Source organism: Lactuca serriola, chromosome 5, assembly GCF_051521515.1.
Source record: "Lactuca serriola cultivar US96UC23 chromosome 5, Lser_US96UC23_V15, whole genome shotgun sequence".
In the NCBI taxonomy this organism is placed as follows: domain Eukaryota; kingdom Viridiplantae; phylum Streptophyta; class Magnoliopsida; order Asterales; family Asteraceae; genus Lactuca; species Lactuca serriola.
In genome coordinates, this window is record NC_136412.1 from 231330191 (window position 1) to 231350688 (window position 20498).

The window sequence follows — 20498 nt, forward strand, 5'->3', positions numbered from 1 at the left end:
CTTGATTTGGAGTGGTCCTGACCTTTTGATACACAACTGCTTTCTCTGCTAAGATCGGGGACTTTTGTTGGGACAATCGAGCGAACTCCACTGAATTTTCAGAAATCAGATTCTTGTGGTTTTCAGGTTCACTTTTTACAAATTCTGAGCAGTCAACTGTGTCCTCTACAGAAATTTCACTCATGTTGTCGTCCTCGTTAAGCTCAGATGCATTTTCAACATCAATTTTGTTTTCTGAGCTTACGTTGGCATTTAAAGAGTCAAATTTTTGTATGGTTTCGGTTCTCAGTTTAAGTCTATCATTTTCATCCAAAAGGTTTTTAAGTATGTCCTTGTGGTCCTTGGATTTAATGAAGGACTCAATTTTGTCCAGTCCATACATGTAGGTCGGATTGACATCGTCAGATGATATCACACTCTCATAGTTATAAGCTTCGGCATCAATTTCATCCTCCTTAAACTCAAGGAAGGGAAAAATCATGCGATGGATCTTTTGGCCTATTTCACAGTCCAAGTGAAGCTGAGTAATATTAGAATAAAGACGTTTTGCAATTAAACAAAAAACATTCCGCTGTTTTAACAACTTTAAATTGTCTCTTTGTAAATAAATGTTTTCGTCTTTAATTTTAACTAATTCAGACTCCTTCAAGTCGATCCACATGCGCCGCTCCTCACTCTTCGAAGACACCCTGCTTAATTGATCAGTTAGGTTAGAATTGGTGACTCGAGTTTGAGTTAAGCTACTATCTAGATGAGAAATTCTTGTATTAACATTTTTTAGTTCTTTCTCATATGAGGATTGTGGTACTTTAAATGAAATGAAACCGATTGTACCTTGTTTATCAGTTCATCAAGCTCATTGAACTGTTGGCTGAGTGGTTTGGCCGTAAAGCACATGTCCTCCTGCCCCTTCGGTTCTTTGCTTCCACCATCAGTGTTGTACCCCCTCATCTGAGATACATCAGACACCATGAAGCATCTTCCTCCACTGCTCTCCTCCTTTGCCACATAAGCCTTTCCATGAGTAGGCTTCCTCACTTCATCGTCTTCTGAGTCGGTAGACCAAACTTCCACGCTACCGAACTCGTCATCAGCAACCGAACCCTGCACAATAAGAGCATTCATGGAAGGGTTAGCGGTAGACTTCTTCTTTCTCATCTCATCGAGCCTTTTCTGCAGCACAACTTCCTCATCCTTTTCATCATCCTTTTCAGCCATCTTTTTAAGGACACAATCTTTAGCATAGTGGTTTTTCCCACCATAGTAGTAACAGCTTACTCCAGAATCACCATCCGCCTTCGGTTCCTTCTTGGGCTCTTCAACCTTCGGTTCATTGTTGACTTTTTTTGAACTATAACTCCCCTGCCAGTTTCAGTTTTTATTGCTGGGGAATCTCTTCTTTATGAACCTCTTGGGGTTAGACACCATCATAGCATAATCCTCAGACGTGAGGTCATACTCCTCCAAGTTAAGGTCTTCATCCTCCATCACAGCTTTACTTTTTGACAGGAGGGCCAACGAACCAAGGCTTGAAACAACGTTCTTCTCCTGCAGCACAATCTTCTCCTGGGACTTGAGAATACCCACCAGTTTCGCCAAAGAGTATGATTTAAACTGCTCATGGGCTTTAACTATTGACACCACAGCTCTCCATTCTGACCTTAGACCATTCAAGAACGTAACCTTCTGCTCGATAAGCTTCCTTTCGATGTCATGTTTGATCATTCTGCTGAGAAGATGATTGAAGCGATCGAACGTCTGGGTCACTGTTTCTTCGACTCCTTGCCTGAATTCTCAAAACTCAGATAAGAGCAAGGTTTGGATAGAATGTTCAAGATCCTCGTCTGTAGAGTACAGTTCGCGAAGTCTATCCCAAACTTCCTTTGCCGTTGTGCATGAGCTGACCAACCTGAAGGTGTCGGACTGAAGGGCAAATCTGATCAACCTTAACGCCTTGATATTGCACTGGAATTTGTCCTTTTCATCTTGTGCAATATCTTTAACATCCTTCAGCAGATCATTGTACTCCTTTTGAGTCTTAATAATCCTGGACGTTGCAGAATGAGAGAAAGGTCCATTAATGATAGCTTCCCATATGAGGTATCCATTATCCTTAGATCCTATCACGTAGTCTTCGAAGTGATGCGCCCAGACTTCATAGTCATGGGTATATAGGATTGGAATCTTCGTGGTTGAACCGATGCTGTTGGAAATATTGATAGGATTTGATTGCGACTCGTCCATTATGATCGAAAAACCTGTTCAAAGATCAGACTTGTAATAAAGCAGATTAGGGCAAAACAATAAATATCAAGATACGTCAATAATGAGATGACGACTCAATAAATATCTGTAGTTGCGGAAAAACCCTAATTGAAACCTTTTCACAGAAAAGATGTGTATCGATTACACAGTCTCCTGCTCTGATACCAATTGAAGTGATTAAAACTTTAATCTTTGAAGATCGATTAGATCTTAAACAGGTAAGTAAATATAAAACAGCAAGAACACGAAAATAAGAACAAGGCAAGAGTGAATCAAACGTGTCGAATGATTAAAACAAAATCCTCAGAAGAGCTCGATTAAGAACATCAACTGTAGAGGATTGGTAGGTTTACAAGAACGATCAAAGAAATCTGCAAATACTATCGTTATGCTCTGGATCAATCGTTAACCTAATATGCATGCAAGCATATACTTATATAATAAACATAATGGGCTCTCGGTTGGACAGGCCCAAACCGGAATACAAATAAAATAAACAAATAGCCGAGCCCAAAGACGCAACCCTTGAACGAATCTTCAACCCAACAATATGTTATATGTGTAAATATTTTGGTTTGTGGTTGAGGCTTTACTGTTATCTGCATGAGCCAACAAACCGAGGGCATTCCAACCCAATGGTTGATTGGACCAGAGGGTATTCAACCCCGAGGATGACTGGACCTGTTGTATATTGGCATTCCAACGTAGGGTTTTCCATCCTAAGGATTACTAGACCCGGAGGCTGACTGGGTCTGGGGTATTCCAACCCAATGGTTGATTGGACCCGACATGTTTGTTTGTTTATGTTATCTGTTTGTGTGTATTACATTGGGGGAACTCACTAAGCTTTGATTTACAGTTTTAGTTTATTGTTTCAGGTACTTCTGATGATCGCGGGAAGGCGAAGGCGTGACCGTACACATCCTCTATTTTATGGCTTTGTGATTTTGGGATACTCTGATAGTGTTAAAAAATTTGGAAACAATGATTTTGTAAACATTTTAGGATTATGGGTTGCTTTTAAAAACTTTAAATTTGTTGTGATTTTGAGGCATTACAAAAGTGCAACTCAATATTCATATTATTTTAGTATTGAAGAGGATCCTAAAAGATTTGATGAAGCAATGAAATCTCAAGATGCTACTTTCTAAAAAGAAACAATAAATGATGAAATGTATTCCGTCATAGGAAATAACATTTGTGTTTTATTTGATCTTCCTCTTGGTTATAAACCTTCGGATTTCAAGTGTATTTTCTAGACGAAGGTGAAAGTTGATGGTTCAATTGAAAAATTCAATGCTCGATGGGTTATTCAAGATTTTATAGAAACATTGGGAATGAGTATTTTGACACTTATGCACCCGATGCTCGTACCTCTACTATTAGATTGTTGATTACCTTAGCATCAATTCATAATTTGGTGATTCACCAAATAGATGTTAAAACCGCATTAATAAATAGTGATTTGGATGAAGATGTGTATATAAAGCAACATGAGGGTTTCATTATGCTTGGAAATGAGCACACAGTATGTTAGTTGGTTAAATATTTGTATGGGATAAAAAACACGTAAATAGTGACACCAAAAGATTGATAATTTTGTCTTGAGTAATGGTTTTAAACTAAATCATCATACAAGCGTTTATATAGTAAATTAGATGCTCTTGATAAAGGAGTGATCATATGCTTATATGTGGATGATATGTTAATCTTTGGTACTCATCAAATTCAAGTTGATATGACCAATTATTTCTTATCATCCATTCTCCATGAGGGATACGGGGTACACCGAAGTGATTCTTTGAACAAGAATCAAGCTTGAATATCAAGGAATTTCTAGTTCTAAATCCTATTACATTAAGAAAGTACTTAAAAAATTCAATTGTTTTGATTATTCTCCAATACATACCCATTTTGATTCAAATATGATGCTTAATCCTAATACTTGCCAAGCGATTTCAAATATTGAATATTTAAAGGTCAGAAGTTGCTGATGTATGCCATAACTAGCAAAAGGCATCATAATTCTTTTTTGTAAGAAAGCTAAGTAGGTTTACTAGCAATCCAAGTAGTTATAATTATCAAGAAGTAAAGTGGATATTGAAGTATTTGAAGTGAACCATAGATTATGGTTTGAATTATGTAGGGTTTCCTTTTATGATATATGGGTATAATGACGCTAGTTGGACTACAAACATTGAGGACCACTTCTAAAAGTGGTTGTGCATTTCTTGTTGGAGGTGGTAAAATCTCCTATGCATATAAGAAGCAAACATGTATAACAAATTCAACCATGAAATCATAATTTATAGCCTTTGCAACTTTGGGAAAGGAAGCATAATGGTTAAGGAATTTGATCTATGAGATTCCTTTGCAGCTAAAGCCAATTTCACCCATTTTTATTCACTATGATAGTATTGACACTTTGGGAAAGGAATATAGTCAAGTGTATAATAGAACGTCGCGACATTTAAGTGTAAGACGTATTATGGTATGTCAACTTGTGACATCCCCAATTTCACAGCCAGAAAAGACCGATTTTTGTTTATGCTTTATAAAAATCAGAGTACCTCTTTGAATAAAAACATTTTCGGAATTTGTTCCCAGTAAAACATGATAAATACGTTATCAAAGCATTTCCAAAGAAATGTATTTTTATTCCTTTAAAAACATTTGGGATGTCATCGTCAATACAGAAACATAAGCATAAATAGAACTTACATTCATTTACACTAGTGATCTATATCTCCTTAATCTCTCAGTGTAATGTAACTTCACATCGTCACCTGCAACACAAGTAAACTAAGTGGGTTAGGTTGGGAAACCTGGTGAGTACATAGGGTTTTCAACCCACAATAATATAATTATTATGTTCAATCATCAAACAATAACCCAATTACCCATCCCCATTATCTTCTTTATTCCTAAGTACCCTCCCTAAGGATTTATCCTAAGGGTCGTCTCCTACATCATATTTACCTCTCATCTCCTTACATTGCATTTCCTTATATGTTTGTTCCTAAGGACTCTCCCTAAGGATCATCGCCTACATCGCATAGATAGGTTTGATTCAGGGATTACTCCCTCAATACGTGCCCAACAAGGGTTAGGGCATCATCGCATGAATAGGTAGTTACAACATCACCTGAACTCGTAATTCGTAGTAAGGGGTTAGGGTATCATCGCATGAACTCGTAATTCATCACCTACAGGTTATGAGCCTGCTGGTGTTTCCATGGGGTTGTCTATAATAGTCCGTGGTCGTCATCTATACCCTTGTAGATGACTACATCTCCAAATTGCCGGACAAGGTTATAGTATCTTTCATCCTACATCACCGATTCATCATCACTTATCTATCCTCACCTAATTATCATCACCTTCCTATCATCACCTATCTCTCATCATTTTATTTTATCACACATCAACTATTTCATCTACCCATGTTTTATCCCAACATATTTGTAGATACAAAATAAATATATCGTTTAAATCTTTTAAAACGTGTATAAAATCGTTCATCCAGCATAGACAACAAGTATTCAAATAATATACACACATAGCGCGTAATTTATATAAAATACTTCACATTTATGTGTAAGATGAAAGTAACTATGCACTCACCTGAAAAAGGTGGTGATTCTGCCTTCGAGCAGCGCTTCGTTATCTCAAAACAATTATCCCTCGATAAAACCAAGTATCAATACCACTAGGGTTTAGTCTAACGTTAAACGTGACTAATTAATAACCTAGCCGTTATTAATATTATATAAGCGTTAAACAACACTCTATATAACTCATAATAATAGCCCAAATAATTATTTTAAGGTCCTAATAATGTTACTATATTAAAACATAAGCTATACTAAAGATAGGTTAGGTACAGCTCATTTACATCGGGTTTCCTTGGAAACCGGGCTCCGCCTGAGCAAATTTTCTGAGCCGAAAGGCTCTTTTCTCGAGGCTTCGGGAGCTTCGGGGCTTCCTTTGGGTGCTAGGGGGTTTACCTAGACTTTAGGGGGGAGGGTTTGGGGCTTTAGAGAGAGAAACTAGAGAGAGAAAGAAGGGTTTGAAGGTTTAAGGAAGTGAGGGAACCCGACACCTCTATTTATAGGGGTGTTGACTGATGGACTCATCGATTAGGAGGACCTACTCGCCGAGTTGGGGCATGTGGCAGCCTTCTGGTGGTGCCACGTGTCCAATTCTAGTGGTGTCACGTCACCCCCTATCGCGTATTAGCGTTCAAACTTCAAAAAATCATACACGTTATTTTTTCAACGCGTAGGTAAAATCAAGATCTACAACTTTCATTTAGACTCCGTCGGCTAATTCTCGACTGATCTCAAATTTAACAGTAGGAGGAGTTTAGACTGTTAAATAACTGCGAAGAATTCGTAATTCCTTCTTACGGACCCCGTTTTTGTCTTTATTTTTACCATTGAGTTCCTATTAATGAGATATTAAACTCTAATTTTGTTTGCGTAAGCCAAAAACCGCTCGAACTAAAATTCGAGTTTCGGGTCGTGCACTGCTAAGCCGAATTTTAGAAAAATCATAACTTCCTCATACGAAGTCAGATTTGGGCGTTCCTTTTATGGATGTTCTCGGTTTAACGTATACTACAACTTTGGTTTAGATCACTAAGGCTAAACAGTCCTCTATCATAAATCACTATTTACGTCTCATAGTGTCGTGCCGGTTTTGCCGAAAAACTTTGACGGCCTATAACTTCTTCGTTATAACTCGGATTTCAGCGTTCTTTATATGTACGGAAACCTTGAGATATATTCTACAACTTGGTTAAGATTAATCCTTCTAAATAATATTCCATTAAAAAGTCATTTTTTACGCTCATTGTCTCTAAATTGGCTAGCACGGATCTGCGGGCGTTACAATTATCTCCCCCTTAGGATGATTATGTCCCGGAATCATCAACGAAACAGGGCAGTATAATGACTTCATACGTTATCTCTTCATCCTAGGTAATAATCGTAACTTCCTTGTTTCTTCGAATGAGTATCTAACTCTTGGACTCCTTGGCTGCAGGCGGTGCTCGGTCTTGCACCTGCTCGTTAGACTTTCAATCATGACCTTCGTGTCACAAACTCATTCTTTATCAGAGACTCCTTCTTCTTCTTAACAAACTTATGATAAGTTAATTTGATTACTACAATTGACCGATGTGTCATATTCTAATGACCTATCATCGTATGTAGCAACGCTTAGACTCAGGTCTCTTAGAGTCAAATTCCGGAATGGAATATGCCTTCCTTCATGGTCTAATGTGATATAATCACATTTTAACATGTAGAATTTCTAGCTACCAACTTCTTTAACAACGAGTGCGATACTTCTATTGGTCGCTTTGATTTCAATCGTTTGGTTTAAGTCGGACGCTACATCAAACTTGGTTCTCTGAACCACGTAACCTACTCATCATAGTCGGACTCAATGTGATATGACCACTAGGTTCGGGATAACAACAATCTTCTTAGTCATTACCAAAACAATGGTAACGACATACTTGAATAAAACGAAATCAATTACTAGCTTCTTCGTAACCTTGTGACTTTCCCTGATCCAAGTGTGAGTCTTGTGCTTCCGGTAGTATAGGCGTCTACTACCATTTACACATACTCATACTCGTCCCAAGTATTGTCCTGCAGTTTTCCAAGTCATTATCACAAAAACAATTTTAACACATAAAAATGTGTCCAATCAATCATAAAAATTTTCCTAGACTCTACTAGGATTTTTCCATGTGTATCTTCAATAATCAATTCTGCTGCAACTCGGTGGTGAAAATGCCAGAGGGTAGGATAGCTTCAGGAATTACGCCAATCGTTTCATCATTCTTCCAATCGAAGGTGTACTTCGGACGTACCGTACTCCTCTAAACGTAATGTTATTTTTCCTGGCGTACTCTAAAGGCAAGATACCACTCTTACAATATCTTATGATAGGTATCATTCACTATCATAAGCCTTCTCATTTCCTCTATTTACTCAATACACTACGAGTCTTCACCATGACATTCTATACACCAAAGCAAGCGTTCGGTGTATCGAGACGAGAATATAGATAGAGGAGGGTTTAGACGTGTAATCCTCCTTATTACTCCGAAAAGTTACATGCCAGTTCTAATTCCATAATTAAACGTTTAGAAATCTGAACACATAAAATTTCCAGATCCGGTCGGCAACAGACCATAGATCCGATCATACATTTAGCATCATAAATCATTTAGCACATAAAAGCATGTTAGGCATTTTCCCTAAATAAGCCAGTGCTTGTGTCTATTCAGGTGTATTACCTAAGACACACTCCTCACAATCATTGCTTAGCATTCTAAGTTTAAGTCTAGAAATAAATCCATATTCCTAGTTCGCTTAAACTAATGCTTCGATACCAACTGTGACATCCCCAATTTCACAGCCAGAAAAGACCGACTTTTGTTTATGCTTTATAAAAATCAGAGTACCACTTTTAATAAAAACGTTTGCGGAATTTGTTCCCAGTAAAACATGATAAATACGTTATCAAAGCATTTCCGAAGAAATGTATTTTTATTCCTTTAAAAACATTTGGGATGTCATCATCAATACAGAAACATAAGCATAAACATAACTTACATTCATTTACACTAGTGATCTATATCTCCTTAATCTCTCAATGTAATGTAACTTCACATCATCACCTACGACACAATTAAACTGAGGGGGTCAAGTTGGGAAACCTGATGAGTACGTAGAGTTTTCAACCCACAATAATATAATTATTATGTTCAATCAACAAACAATTAACCCAATTACCCATCCATATTATCTTCTTTATTCCTAAGTACCCTCCCTAAGGATTTATCCTAAGGGTCGTCTCCTACATCATATTTACCTCTCATCTCCTGACATCGCGTTTCCTTATATGTTTGTTCCTAAGGACTCTCCCTAAGGATCATCGCCTACATCGCATAGACAGTATTGATTCACGAATTACTCCCTCAATATGTGCCCAACAAGGGTTAGGGCATCATCGCATGAATACGTAGTTACAATATAGCCTGAACTCGTAATTCGTAGTAAGGGGTTAGGGTATCATCGCATGAATACGTAGTTACAACATCGACTGAACTCATAATTCATCACCTACAAGTTATGAGCCTGCTGGTGTTTCCACGGGGTTGTCTATAATAGTCCGTGGTCGCCATCTATACCCTGGTAGATGACTACATCTCCAAATTGCCGGACAAGGTTATAGTATCTTTCATCCTACATCACCGATTCATCATCACCTATCTATCCTCACCTAATTATCATCACCTTCCTATCATCACCTATCTCTCATCATTTTATTTTATCACACATCAACTATTTAATCTACCCATGTTTTATCCCAACATATTTGTAGATATAAAATAAATATACCGTGTAAATCTTTTAAAACATGTATAAAATCGTTCCTCCAGCATAGTAAACAAGTATTCAAATAGTATGCACACATAGCACGTAATTTATATAAAATACTTCATATCTATGTGTAAGATGAAAGTAACTATGCACTCACCTGAAAAAGGTGGTGATTCTGCCTTCGAGCAGCGCTTCGTTATCTCAAAACAATTATCCCTCGATAACACCAAGTGTCAATACCACTAGGGTTTAATCTAACGTTAACCGTGACTAATTAATAGTCTAGCTATTATTATTATATAATCGTTAAACAACACTCTATATAACTCATAATAATAGCCCAAATAATTATTTTAAGGTCCTAATAATGTTACTATATTAAAACATAAGCTATACTAAAGATAGCTTAGGTACAACTCACTTACAGCGGGTTTCCTTGGAAACCGGGTTCCGCCGGAGAAGAGTTTCTGAGCCGAAAGGCTCTTTTCTCGAGGCTTCGGGATCCTCGGGGCTTCCCTCGGGTGCTAGGGGGTTTACCTAGACTTTAGGGGGGGGGGGGTTTGGGGCTTTAGAGAGAGAAACTAGAGAGAGAAAGAAGGGTTTGAAGGTGTGAGGAAGTGAGGGAACTCGACACCTCATTTTATAGGGGTGCTGATTGATGGACTCGCCGAGTAGGAGGACCTACTCGCCGAGTTGGGGCATGTGGAAGCCTTCTGGTGGTGCCACGTGTCTAATTCTGGTGGTGTCACGTCACCCCCTATCGCGTATCTGCCTTCAAACTAAGAAAAATCATAACTCTCACATACGAGCTCTATTTTCGACGTTCTTTTTGTCAACACGTAGGTAAAATCAAGATCTACAACTTTCGTTTAGACTCCGTCAGCTAATTCTCGACCGATCTCAAATTTAACAGTTGGAGGAGTTTAGACAGTTAAATAACCGCGAAGAATTCGTAATTCCTTCATACGAACCCTGTTTTCGTCTTTATTTTTACCATTGAGTTCCTATTAATGATATATTAAACTCTCATTTAGTTCGCGATAGCCAAAAACCGTTCGAACTAAAATTCGAGTTTCGAGTCGTGCACTGCTAAGCCGAATCTTAAAAAAATCATAACTTCCTCATACGAAGTCAGATTTGAGCGTTCTTTTTATGGATGTTCTCAGTTTAACGTATACTACAACTTTGGTTTAGATCACTAAGGCTAAAAAGTCCTCTATCGTAAGTTCACTATTTACGTCTCACGGTGCCGTGCCGGTTTTGCCGAAAAACTTTGACGAACTATGACTTCTTCGTTATAACTCGGATTTCAGCGTTCTTTATATGTACGGAAACCTTGAGATATATCCTACAACTTGGTTAAGATTAATCCTTCTAAATAATCTTCCATTAAAAACTCATTTTTGACGCTCATTGTCTCTAAATTGGCTAGCCCGGATCTGCGGGCGTTACACAACTTATAACTCATGGAATCATTTATGTTGATTAGGTTCGATATTAATAGAATTTGGTTTAGCACTTAACAAAAGGGTTAGCTAAAGACTTGGTAGGAAAGTCTTTGATAGGGATGTGTTTAAGGCATACTTGATATCTCTATGGGTGAGATATTCCCTACTAGTATAATGTTAGAAGTTGAATTTAATGTGGAAAGTTTACTTATGGAGATTGCAACACATTTGTTTCACTACATCCCATGGTATATGTTTATAACATGTAGAATTAATGTAGGTTGAATTAAATTCTTAATAGTTCATTTGTAAAAGTGCATTACATGTGCATAATTTAGAAGAACTACCTACATAACTGTGAAGTATTGCCGCTTTAGAAACCTTATGCTAGACTATTATGCACTCATGAATAGATAGGACATATTGTTGTATTGATGTCAAGTTGAAACATAAAAGTTTGTGTTAAACTGATGTGTATAATATCTTCAGTTACTCAAATGAGTTAATGGGTTCAATTCATACAAAATCAAGATTCTTGAGTACTTGAAATGTATTTTATACTAATGTGAAAATTCGATCTTCAAGATATTTTCGTTAATGCATGAGTTTGGTTTTGTGTTTTCTATTTTAGTTAATTAAGGATTACACTAAAATAGGGAATGAATTTTTATAACTTTAGTGTTATCAACATATTTTAGTGTAGATTATAATTACTATTGAGTTATGTTGAGTTCAATTTACCAATCTGAGACTGGAGGTGCGGTGCACACTTAGAGTGTTAAATGTGGATTCAGGTATTGTTAAAATGCTATCGCAAACATTTCAAACAAATAAATTATCAATTATTGGTTTCTCTAGAAGAATAATACAGGGAAGCAGAGCCGAATCCATAAAGACACAACCTAAAAATCAATGCCTCTTTGTGTAGGGAACATACTAATCAAATGCATAAAATAATAAGGGATGGGGGGGGGGTGAAATAATAACTAAAATAGCAGTGAAAGAAAATAAAGAAAATTCAATAATAAAAAGTAAATTCAGGTAATAATCCAATCAACACAAACTTGATTATTTTAGATACGTTCTATTTAAGCTAGTATTGAAAACTACTAACAAACTCTAGTAAGTTCTTTTTTACTTAGTTAATTAACAAAAACAAGTTATTTAACTAATCCTAACTTTTTACTTACCTAATTAAACAAACTCTTAATCAAGTTAGAAAACCAATATTACTATATGTTTAAAATTCTCACCAATATCCAACACTTCTCACAAGCTCGGAAACGTAAACAATATGAAATTGTAATTTACAACATAGTCAAATCTTAACACGGAACCGATCTGTTACTTGTTACTTATTACCAGTTTATCATACCAATTATGGATTTCAACAACTGATTAACTAGAATAATTTAATCCTAAATTAGGTCATCAGACTAAAAAGAACTAAAATCAAACATTCATTAAGCGCAAAACTAAAACAACTAGATTGAATGACAAATAAAAAACCAAGTATAATGATTAACTAAATAAAACGTACTAATCTTGTAGAACTTAAAATTAGGGTTTTAGCCAAACATGGCTAAAATATGATCTATAACAATGAAAAGAGAAATTAAACGACTAATCTTACTAAACTAATTCAAGGAGATGATCCATAGCCTTTGGATCTTCATGAATCGCTGAAAATTGTAGAAATCGCCTCTAAAAGTCATCTTTGGTCGCGTGGGAACTTCTACGGTTCTAACTAGAACAAATGAGAACTATATATACGAATACATTAAAAAAATGCAGAATCTGGATAAACATGAGATGGGCACGCCGCACGTTTTAATCGGCGCACATCGTCTATTACAAAACGTGTCATGCCCTTTTGAAAATCCTACGAATTGCTTGTTTAATGAAGTATGTTACTATATGGGACCTGTATATGAAAAAACCCGATCGTGATTTATGAAGAAACACGATCGTGTAAAGACGTCGAAATCCTGAAAGTCGAGTTTTGGCCCAAAAAAGTTGCGAAGATGGATCGTGATCAAAAACACGATCATATAGGGAAAAACACGATCGTGTAAATCATCATATGCGTTTTTCGGACTCGAATTCTTCAGTCTCAGCAAATCTAACCGATGTTCCAGCTTCCTCAGGTATAGTTGCTCTATTAAGCTCCAAAAATGCTTCCAAGCTGCATCCAAAATACTGCTCCACTCGAAATATCTGAAAACGACATAACAACATGAGCAGTATGAGAGTTCTAGTGATGAGCACTAGCTGAATATTATTTAAACTAATGCATATTAAAAAGCATAAAATATGACACAATACTAATAAAATCTACTATAAAAGATGAATAAAATGATATATAATAGATATACTATCTGCAAAAGTCCGAGTTTAATTTCTTATGTTAGATTAGAGGTGCGGGGTGTACAATCAGAGTGTTAAATGTGGACTCGTAGTATCAAATGTGGACTCGGGGGCTAGGAGATAATGCCCCTTGGTAGAGGATTCCAAGGGGAAGCGCCCCTGGCGGGGTCCGAACATGTATTTCCCGCCATAAACATGCTGATGACATCATGATGATGTATGCTGTGTTTTGTTTGATAACTACCCTTAACTACCTTTTGGCTCCAATTTTGGTATATAACCACCAATTAACCACTTTCTTCTTGGCATAAAAGAAGGGTGAAAGTTCCAGAAAAGTATTGATTTTTTTTTCAGTTTTTGAAATTAATCATAAACATCTCTATAATCCAAATCATCACAAGGTATTTCGTTTTTTATGATTTTGGATTAAGCCTATATAATCCAAATCAAATTTCTTGTATTATCTCACGTCAGAATTTGTGCAATCTCAGACAATAAGGAACACATTACAGAGTTCGGAAAGTAATTTAATCACAATCCAAATAATATCCAAATGTTAATTGTTATTATGAAATCCTATATCTAACAGTATATAAATGGTGTAAGAAACAAACAATAATATTCCACACGCAAGTAATTTAATCACAAACCAAATAATATCCAAATGTTAATTGTTATTATGAAATCATATATCTAACAATATACAAATGATATAAGAAACAAATAATAATATTTCACACGTCCTCCATGTTCACGTGTATAGGTGTTAGAGTAAAATGATGCATAAAAGCATATAAACACATTACACAACTATATTTATAAACCCACACCCACTTTATTTGTTAACTTTATTTTCAAATACTCATATTTAAGCATCCATGTCTTATTCGTATATTTTTCGTTTTGGACGCAACATATATCATTTCGAAAGCTCTCACGAATAAAAACATAACCCATTAAAGGTTAACAATATATACAATATATATTTATATTTATATGTGTTTAAAATTTAATAAAAATACATAATTTTAATTAAACTTCCAACATGGGTTTTCTTTGCCCTCTTTTTACATTGATTGTACCTATATTCTTTTTATTTTAAAATTTAAGTTTTCTGGAAGCATGCCTATCCTGTCTTTCTCTTGTACTCTTATTGTGAGGACACCATGGTCCACCATCGAACATTATAATCCAACAGTGTTTTTTCCTGAATTTTAGGTGCTCAACTCAATTAAATAGTGTCACCTTCGTTTTCATGTACCGTTTGCATTAAGATATATATAAAAATCTATTTAGATTAATCTTTTTTTTTTTCGTTAATTAAATAGAAAATATTTATAACATGTATGAATATGTAGTTTATAATATCTCTTGTAGAATATATTATCAACCTACTTGTTTAAAGTAGCTTTTACAACTCCATACGTGAAAAAGGAAAAGATAATGCTGCTTCAATATGCATTTTTGACATAAACACTGTGCAAATTAAGCTTTTTATGATTGTGTCTGATTTAAACACTAAATGGTGAACCGATAAAAGAGGAACCAAAAAATTATACCTTGTATTTACATAATTGGTGTTCCATTTGAGCAAGATTTACATCAAATACATATCTTAAGAGCAAAAGGTTTCTAATTAGCTAGTTGCATGCCCAAAATCTAAACATGGGGCAATTAGATGGCATTTTTACTTGATGGGATATTATAAACATTTTAATGAACTAGCTAGTGGGGTAGAAATGAAACTTAACATAATATGTATGATACCTACTCCCTTAATCTTTAAGTATTTATGATCTCATATGGTCTTTCCCTGTTATTTCCCTTTGCTATTTGGTGATGGTTTTTGTGTTCTAATAAGAGGCCTAGGTTCATTCGCACATATAGGGTAGTACTCCTAGGGGAATTTAATTATGACCCTTGATTTCCTTTTGATCTACGATCTGTCCTTAAGTGTTTGAAGACAATTGGTGCACCATATTGCGGATGAAGTAGCATAAGAACAGTTGGTGCATGTTGATACTTTGGAGACAACTTGAAAGAGAATCTTTGTAATATGATTGAAATAGTCAATTTTGCTTGTAAAATTGCAAGATTTTGTCCAATGCATGTGCGAACTCCTAAACCGAAAGGAATGAAGGCTACAGGATGTTTAGCTGCTCGAGCTATTCCATCTGAGAATCGACTTGGATTAAATTCATTAACATCATCACCCCATATGGTTTGATCATGATGAATTGCCAAGATTGGAATGAGAAGTTCAGTGCCACGTGGGATCTTGTACCCTCCTAATTCAACATCAGCTTTTGCTCGTCTGATCGATGCCACTATTGGAGGGTATAATCTCAAGGACTCGTTGAGTATCATGGTCAACTGCATGAGAATAAATGTCACTTCACATTATATATAATAAATGTATATTAAAATAAATTTTGTTTATGTGGAGCCGAAAGCAATCTCATGAACATAAAACACCCTTTTTGAAACTTAATTCTCAAAAGGACATAAAACAACCTGGAGGTTAATATTTTACTTTGTTTATTGGGTTTTAATCATTACAAATATTAGTAACACGATGACAATATGTGGATTTTCATTTTCAAAACAATTAATGCAACTTTAGAAGATTTAAATTAATAATATTTAGATGATCATATGATTCCACTCAAAAATAGTTTTCTATTAATGGAAACTTCCTATATTTTATATAAGTATATCATTTTTCTCCTATTAGCTTAAGAAACCAATATCATTTTTCACACATATTCTGCACCCATATGATATATGCTCAACAACTATCTTATTCTTTTTGAGTAATATTTAGATATATATCAAAGGATAAAACTTTGTATTTATACTAAGATGAACAGAGAGAAAATACGGAATTAGAATATGTAAGAGCAGAGAGTAATTTCAAGTAACTAGAAAACAAAACAAGAGAGAGAGAGAGAGAGAGAGAGAGAGAGAGAGAGAGAGAGAGAGAGAGAGAGAGAGAGAGAGAGAGAGAGAGAGAGAGAGAGAGAGAGAGAGAGAGAGAGAGAGACCATTTTAAACTTGGAAACACAATCTTTGGTGGGAATGTCACGTGGTCCACACACACTTAACACCTCATCACGTGCTATCACCTGCCACTGTGGGTGCATTGCTAGCAATACGGTGGTCCACGTCAGCAGGTTGGATGTGGTTTGTTCTCCGGCGAAGAAGAAGCTCTTGCACTCCTCCGCGATGTCACTTGCGGTGATCGCCGGCAAGAAATTCAAAGATTCTTTCCTACTCGCTTCGATCATAACCCCAAGCAAATCCTTCGGCCCATTTTCCAATTCATCGTCCTCCCACTTTTCTCTCCTCCTCTCAATGACCCTCATTAACCTTTTCTTGATTTCCTTCTGTAATTTCCAACATTCTCTATTTCTTTTTGTGGGAAAAAACCTAAGCACGCAAAACAAATAGTTCTATTAGTTTTCAGTGACAAAAACAGATTAACGCAATAACATGTTGATCACTTATAGTTAGTATTCATAATGTTGATTTGACACCCGAAAGTTATAATCACATGGTTGTTTAAATAGTGTTAATTTTAGTATATATGTGTCATTTAAACTATAACGACGAAATTTATGAAAAGACAGATGATGGTTCATTGTCCTTTTATAAGTATGCTAAAAGGATATATTATAGATGTATAGACAGTATATTAAGATTTACAGTTCATTATAAAAATTCGTACATCTATGCATGGTTTGAAATTTTTATGCCCTAAATAATAAAATGTGATGTCTTTTTAGTTGAAATTTTTTAAATTATATAGATGTTTCTCATTGAAAAAAGTGATTAATTAGGATTTCTGACACATACCTATAACCTGGGATGGAAATTTTTTGAAATGCTTCAGAAGTTAAGACCATTTGTCGAGTTTGTAATTGAAAAATATGTTTTCCATATTCGTAGTTAATGTTGCCAAACGCAATCCTAGTCATTGTCTCCTTCGTTAGGTTTTGATAGCATTCAGACACCTCGATTTCCACTTCCCCAGAATCCGACATGTCTAACCATTTATCTAGCATTTTCACCACGCTACACGTTGCTACGGGTACCAATAACTACAAGAATAATAGAAATAAGTTTTCATTAATTTAATATCTTTTTATTTATTATTAATTAAACTAATGACTGAAAATCTTGGAAGTATAGAAAATTGTACTTTGAGATTATCCATGTGAAACGTAGGAGTGATGATCTTTCTATGAAGAGCCCATTTTTCACCTTTGAGGCTAAGGAGTCCATCTCCTTCTAGTTGTTTGATAAGAGGATGAGCTTCATTTTTCTCATATAATTCTGATTTCGAACAAAAGACTTCTCGAATGAGGTCAGGATCAGCGACAGTGAGACGAACCATAGGTCCAAACCATATAAGAAAAGTGGGACCTGTATAATTCCATTAAAAACTCCTATTATTTGAAAGTGTCGTCGTAAAAATGTGACAAAATATTGCATATGAGATGACAAAATTGAAGTAAGACCAAAGCATAGCTAACATTAAATTAATTCAAAAGTAAATATTTTTGTATCGTTGTAAATAATATTATTAATGATGATAATGATATTAATAACGAATAGTGCAAAATGTGAAACAAGTTTTTTTATATAATAAGATCCATGAAGAAACCGTTAATGCACATAGTTTGAATAACCCTATTAGCATTCATACATGGGGATTATATACACACCCATGTGCTATATGGCTATATAGAATTCAAAAGAACCAATATAAATAAAAAATAACCAAAAATAATAAGAACCCATATCAAAAGATGAACAATACAGAAATAAATCTATCAGATTAATTGATCCTTTGACCATAACATACCCTCAACATGCTTCAAGACTCTTAAATCATGTGTAATCACCAAGAACCTATGTTTAGATCACGGAGATCAAATTCCACGGTCTTAATGAACATAATTACGAAGAAAAAGAAAATGATTCAGATTCAACAAAGGATACAAACTTCAACTTATATTTGCAGGGTCGTCAAGCATTTTAAGGTGATGCTATCTGATCCGCCTTTTAGCTAGATGACGATAACTTAAAAGATGATATAGAAAGAAGAGAATTGGGCATATGGGTATGGAATATACCATAGATTTTCTTCCAATGATGGTAGAAAGAGAGGACTCTTGGGAGAATATGGTGAGAGAAAGGCATAGGTTGTGAGGAAGCTTTCACCATAAAACTCACCATCTCCTTGGCATTGCCAATAAGTAAGCAATATGGAGGTCCCTTTATGCCTTGTTCAGAAAAATGCTTTTCAATCTTCTTTGGTTTCCACCATATCACCAAAAAAACCTTCACAATGATCAGTAATACTACTATCTGCAATATTACGAACACTGTCTCTCCCTTCATGTCTCTCTTTCTCTCTTTCTCTTTCTCTTTCTAAAATGGTTGTCTTTGGGAGAGTCTAAGCAGCTTTTGTCTTTTATGATTGATTCAGTTACAGTAATGGTCCCTAAAATATTCCAAATGTACAAGTTTAGTCTCTAGATTGTATGTTATGTTCAAGGTTTCGTAAATAATATTATTCTTCACATTTTGGTAAAGTCTTCTGTCTTTTTAACATCAAGTTGATCGATAAAATATCATAAAAACGTACTGGAGTAAGCATTTTGTATAGACCAAAAATTAGTATTTTGAGTATTTATTATGATTAATTAAGAATAAATAATGTACTATTCTAATCAATTAATTCACTACTAAAAAAGAGGTTTTCCTTGACGGACAATGTCTGTCTTAAATGGTTGTACATAAGAGACAAATGTCGGTCATTGAAAGTCATGTCATAAAGGAAAATGACAGACATTTAGTCTGTCATAAAATTTATGATAGACCTTTATGACCAACAACTACTATGACATACATACATAACATTTATTTTTGACATACATTTAAGATTGACTTTAAATGCTATAATTCTAAGCATTTTTGTAATTATGACATACATTTACTACTTCAAATTACGACATGTCCTATGCATCATGATTTTTGACATAATTTTACGACATACTTTGTATGTCATGGTTTTACGTTTTTATATATATATATATATATATATATATATATATATATATATATATATATATATATATATATATATACCAAATCTTAATCAAACTAAATTACAAATTTATTGTCTAAATTACACGAACTATAGTGTCAAATTCAAAAATACGTTTCAAATTCATCAAAAAGTAATTATCAAATACATATCACTTGAAAATAAAGTTTATGACATAAGTATCCCATTTTTCACCCACCCTATCAAGCTCGACTCCTTATTTCATTCTTCCCCCAAAATTGAGACAAAAATTAATGTATTAGTAATAAACTATTAAGCAATTATATATGTAAATATTCTAAAATACTTCAAGTCCATCAATTAACTAATAGATTTACTTACTTCGTTATTCAATAGTTCAAGTCCTTCATCAACAACCGTTTTCATGAACTTATGAACTTAGGAACATAATATCTGCATTCCGTGTAACTAGGATGAAATGGACATTGTACAACAATATAATAAACTGATCAGTATAAAACAATAATATATTAGCCAAATCTAATTCAAGTTAAAGTTGTAGTTTGTGCTAAAAATAAAATTTATCATGTTGACATTTGTCTTTTTTATTGATCCACTTTATCTTGCATGCAAAGACAAAACCTTACAAAAAATTGGATGAAATATATCAAAGAAAATAATTTAATGTTTGAATAATTTATATTACTTACGCTTTAATCATCCACTTCAAGTATGTATCAACATCAAGGGGCCTTAGAGAATCAAGGTAATAACATGTTGTTTGCATCGTTTAGTACTGTTAGAACCCAATGGCGACTGTAAACCCAAAAACCAAATAAACTTAGGAAAATAATTTTGAAAGAAGCTTAAATGAAAGAAATTATAAAGTAAATTGTAATTAAAATAGTAAATGTCTTCTTTTTCTAAAGTCGAATCAAC

General features: G+C 34.8%; 1 protein-coding gene across 2 annotated transcripts; it reads right to left on the reverse strand.

The window, feature by feature from the left end:
- Positions 1-15025: 15025 nt before the first annotated feature.
- On the reverse strand, positions 15026-18920 carry LOC145053717 (cytochrome P450 734A1-like). Of its 2 annotated transcripts, none has more exons than XM_079001807.1 (5): positions 18622-18920; positions 17685-17908; positions 17339-17583; positions 16528-16912; positions 15026-15856 (listed from the first exon to the last, which is right to left on the reverse strand). In XM_079001807.1, exons 1-5 carry the CDS (start codon positions 18887-18889, stop codon positions 15395-15397), a joined length of 1584 nt encoding a protein of 527 aa, XP_078857933.1. In that variant the 5' UTR covers positions 18890-18920; the 3' UTR covers positions 15026-15394. The 2 variants fall into 2 exon arrangements, with proteins under 2 accessions (XP_078857933.1, XP_078857934.1); XM_079001808.1 differs by lacking the exon at positions 18622-18920 and adding an exon at positions 18351-18607.
- Positions 18921-20498: the final 1578 nt, after the last annotated feature.

Excerpts from the sequence above, each read along its gene's own strand:
- LOC145053717 (XM_079001807.1), bottom strand. The coding sequence starts at position 18,889 with ATGAAGGGAGAGACAGTGTTCGTAATATTGCAGATAGTAGTATTACTG. Across the intron at positions 17,909-18,621 it reads TCATTGGAAGAAAATCTATG|GTCCCACTTTTCTTATATGG; the intron begins GTATATTCCATA and ends GGAATTATACAG. Across the intron at positions 16,913-17,338 it reads ATTTCCATCCCAGGTTATAG|GTTTTTTCCCACAAAAAGAA; the intron begins GTATGTGTCAGA and ends TTGCGTGCTTAG.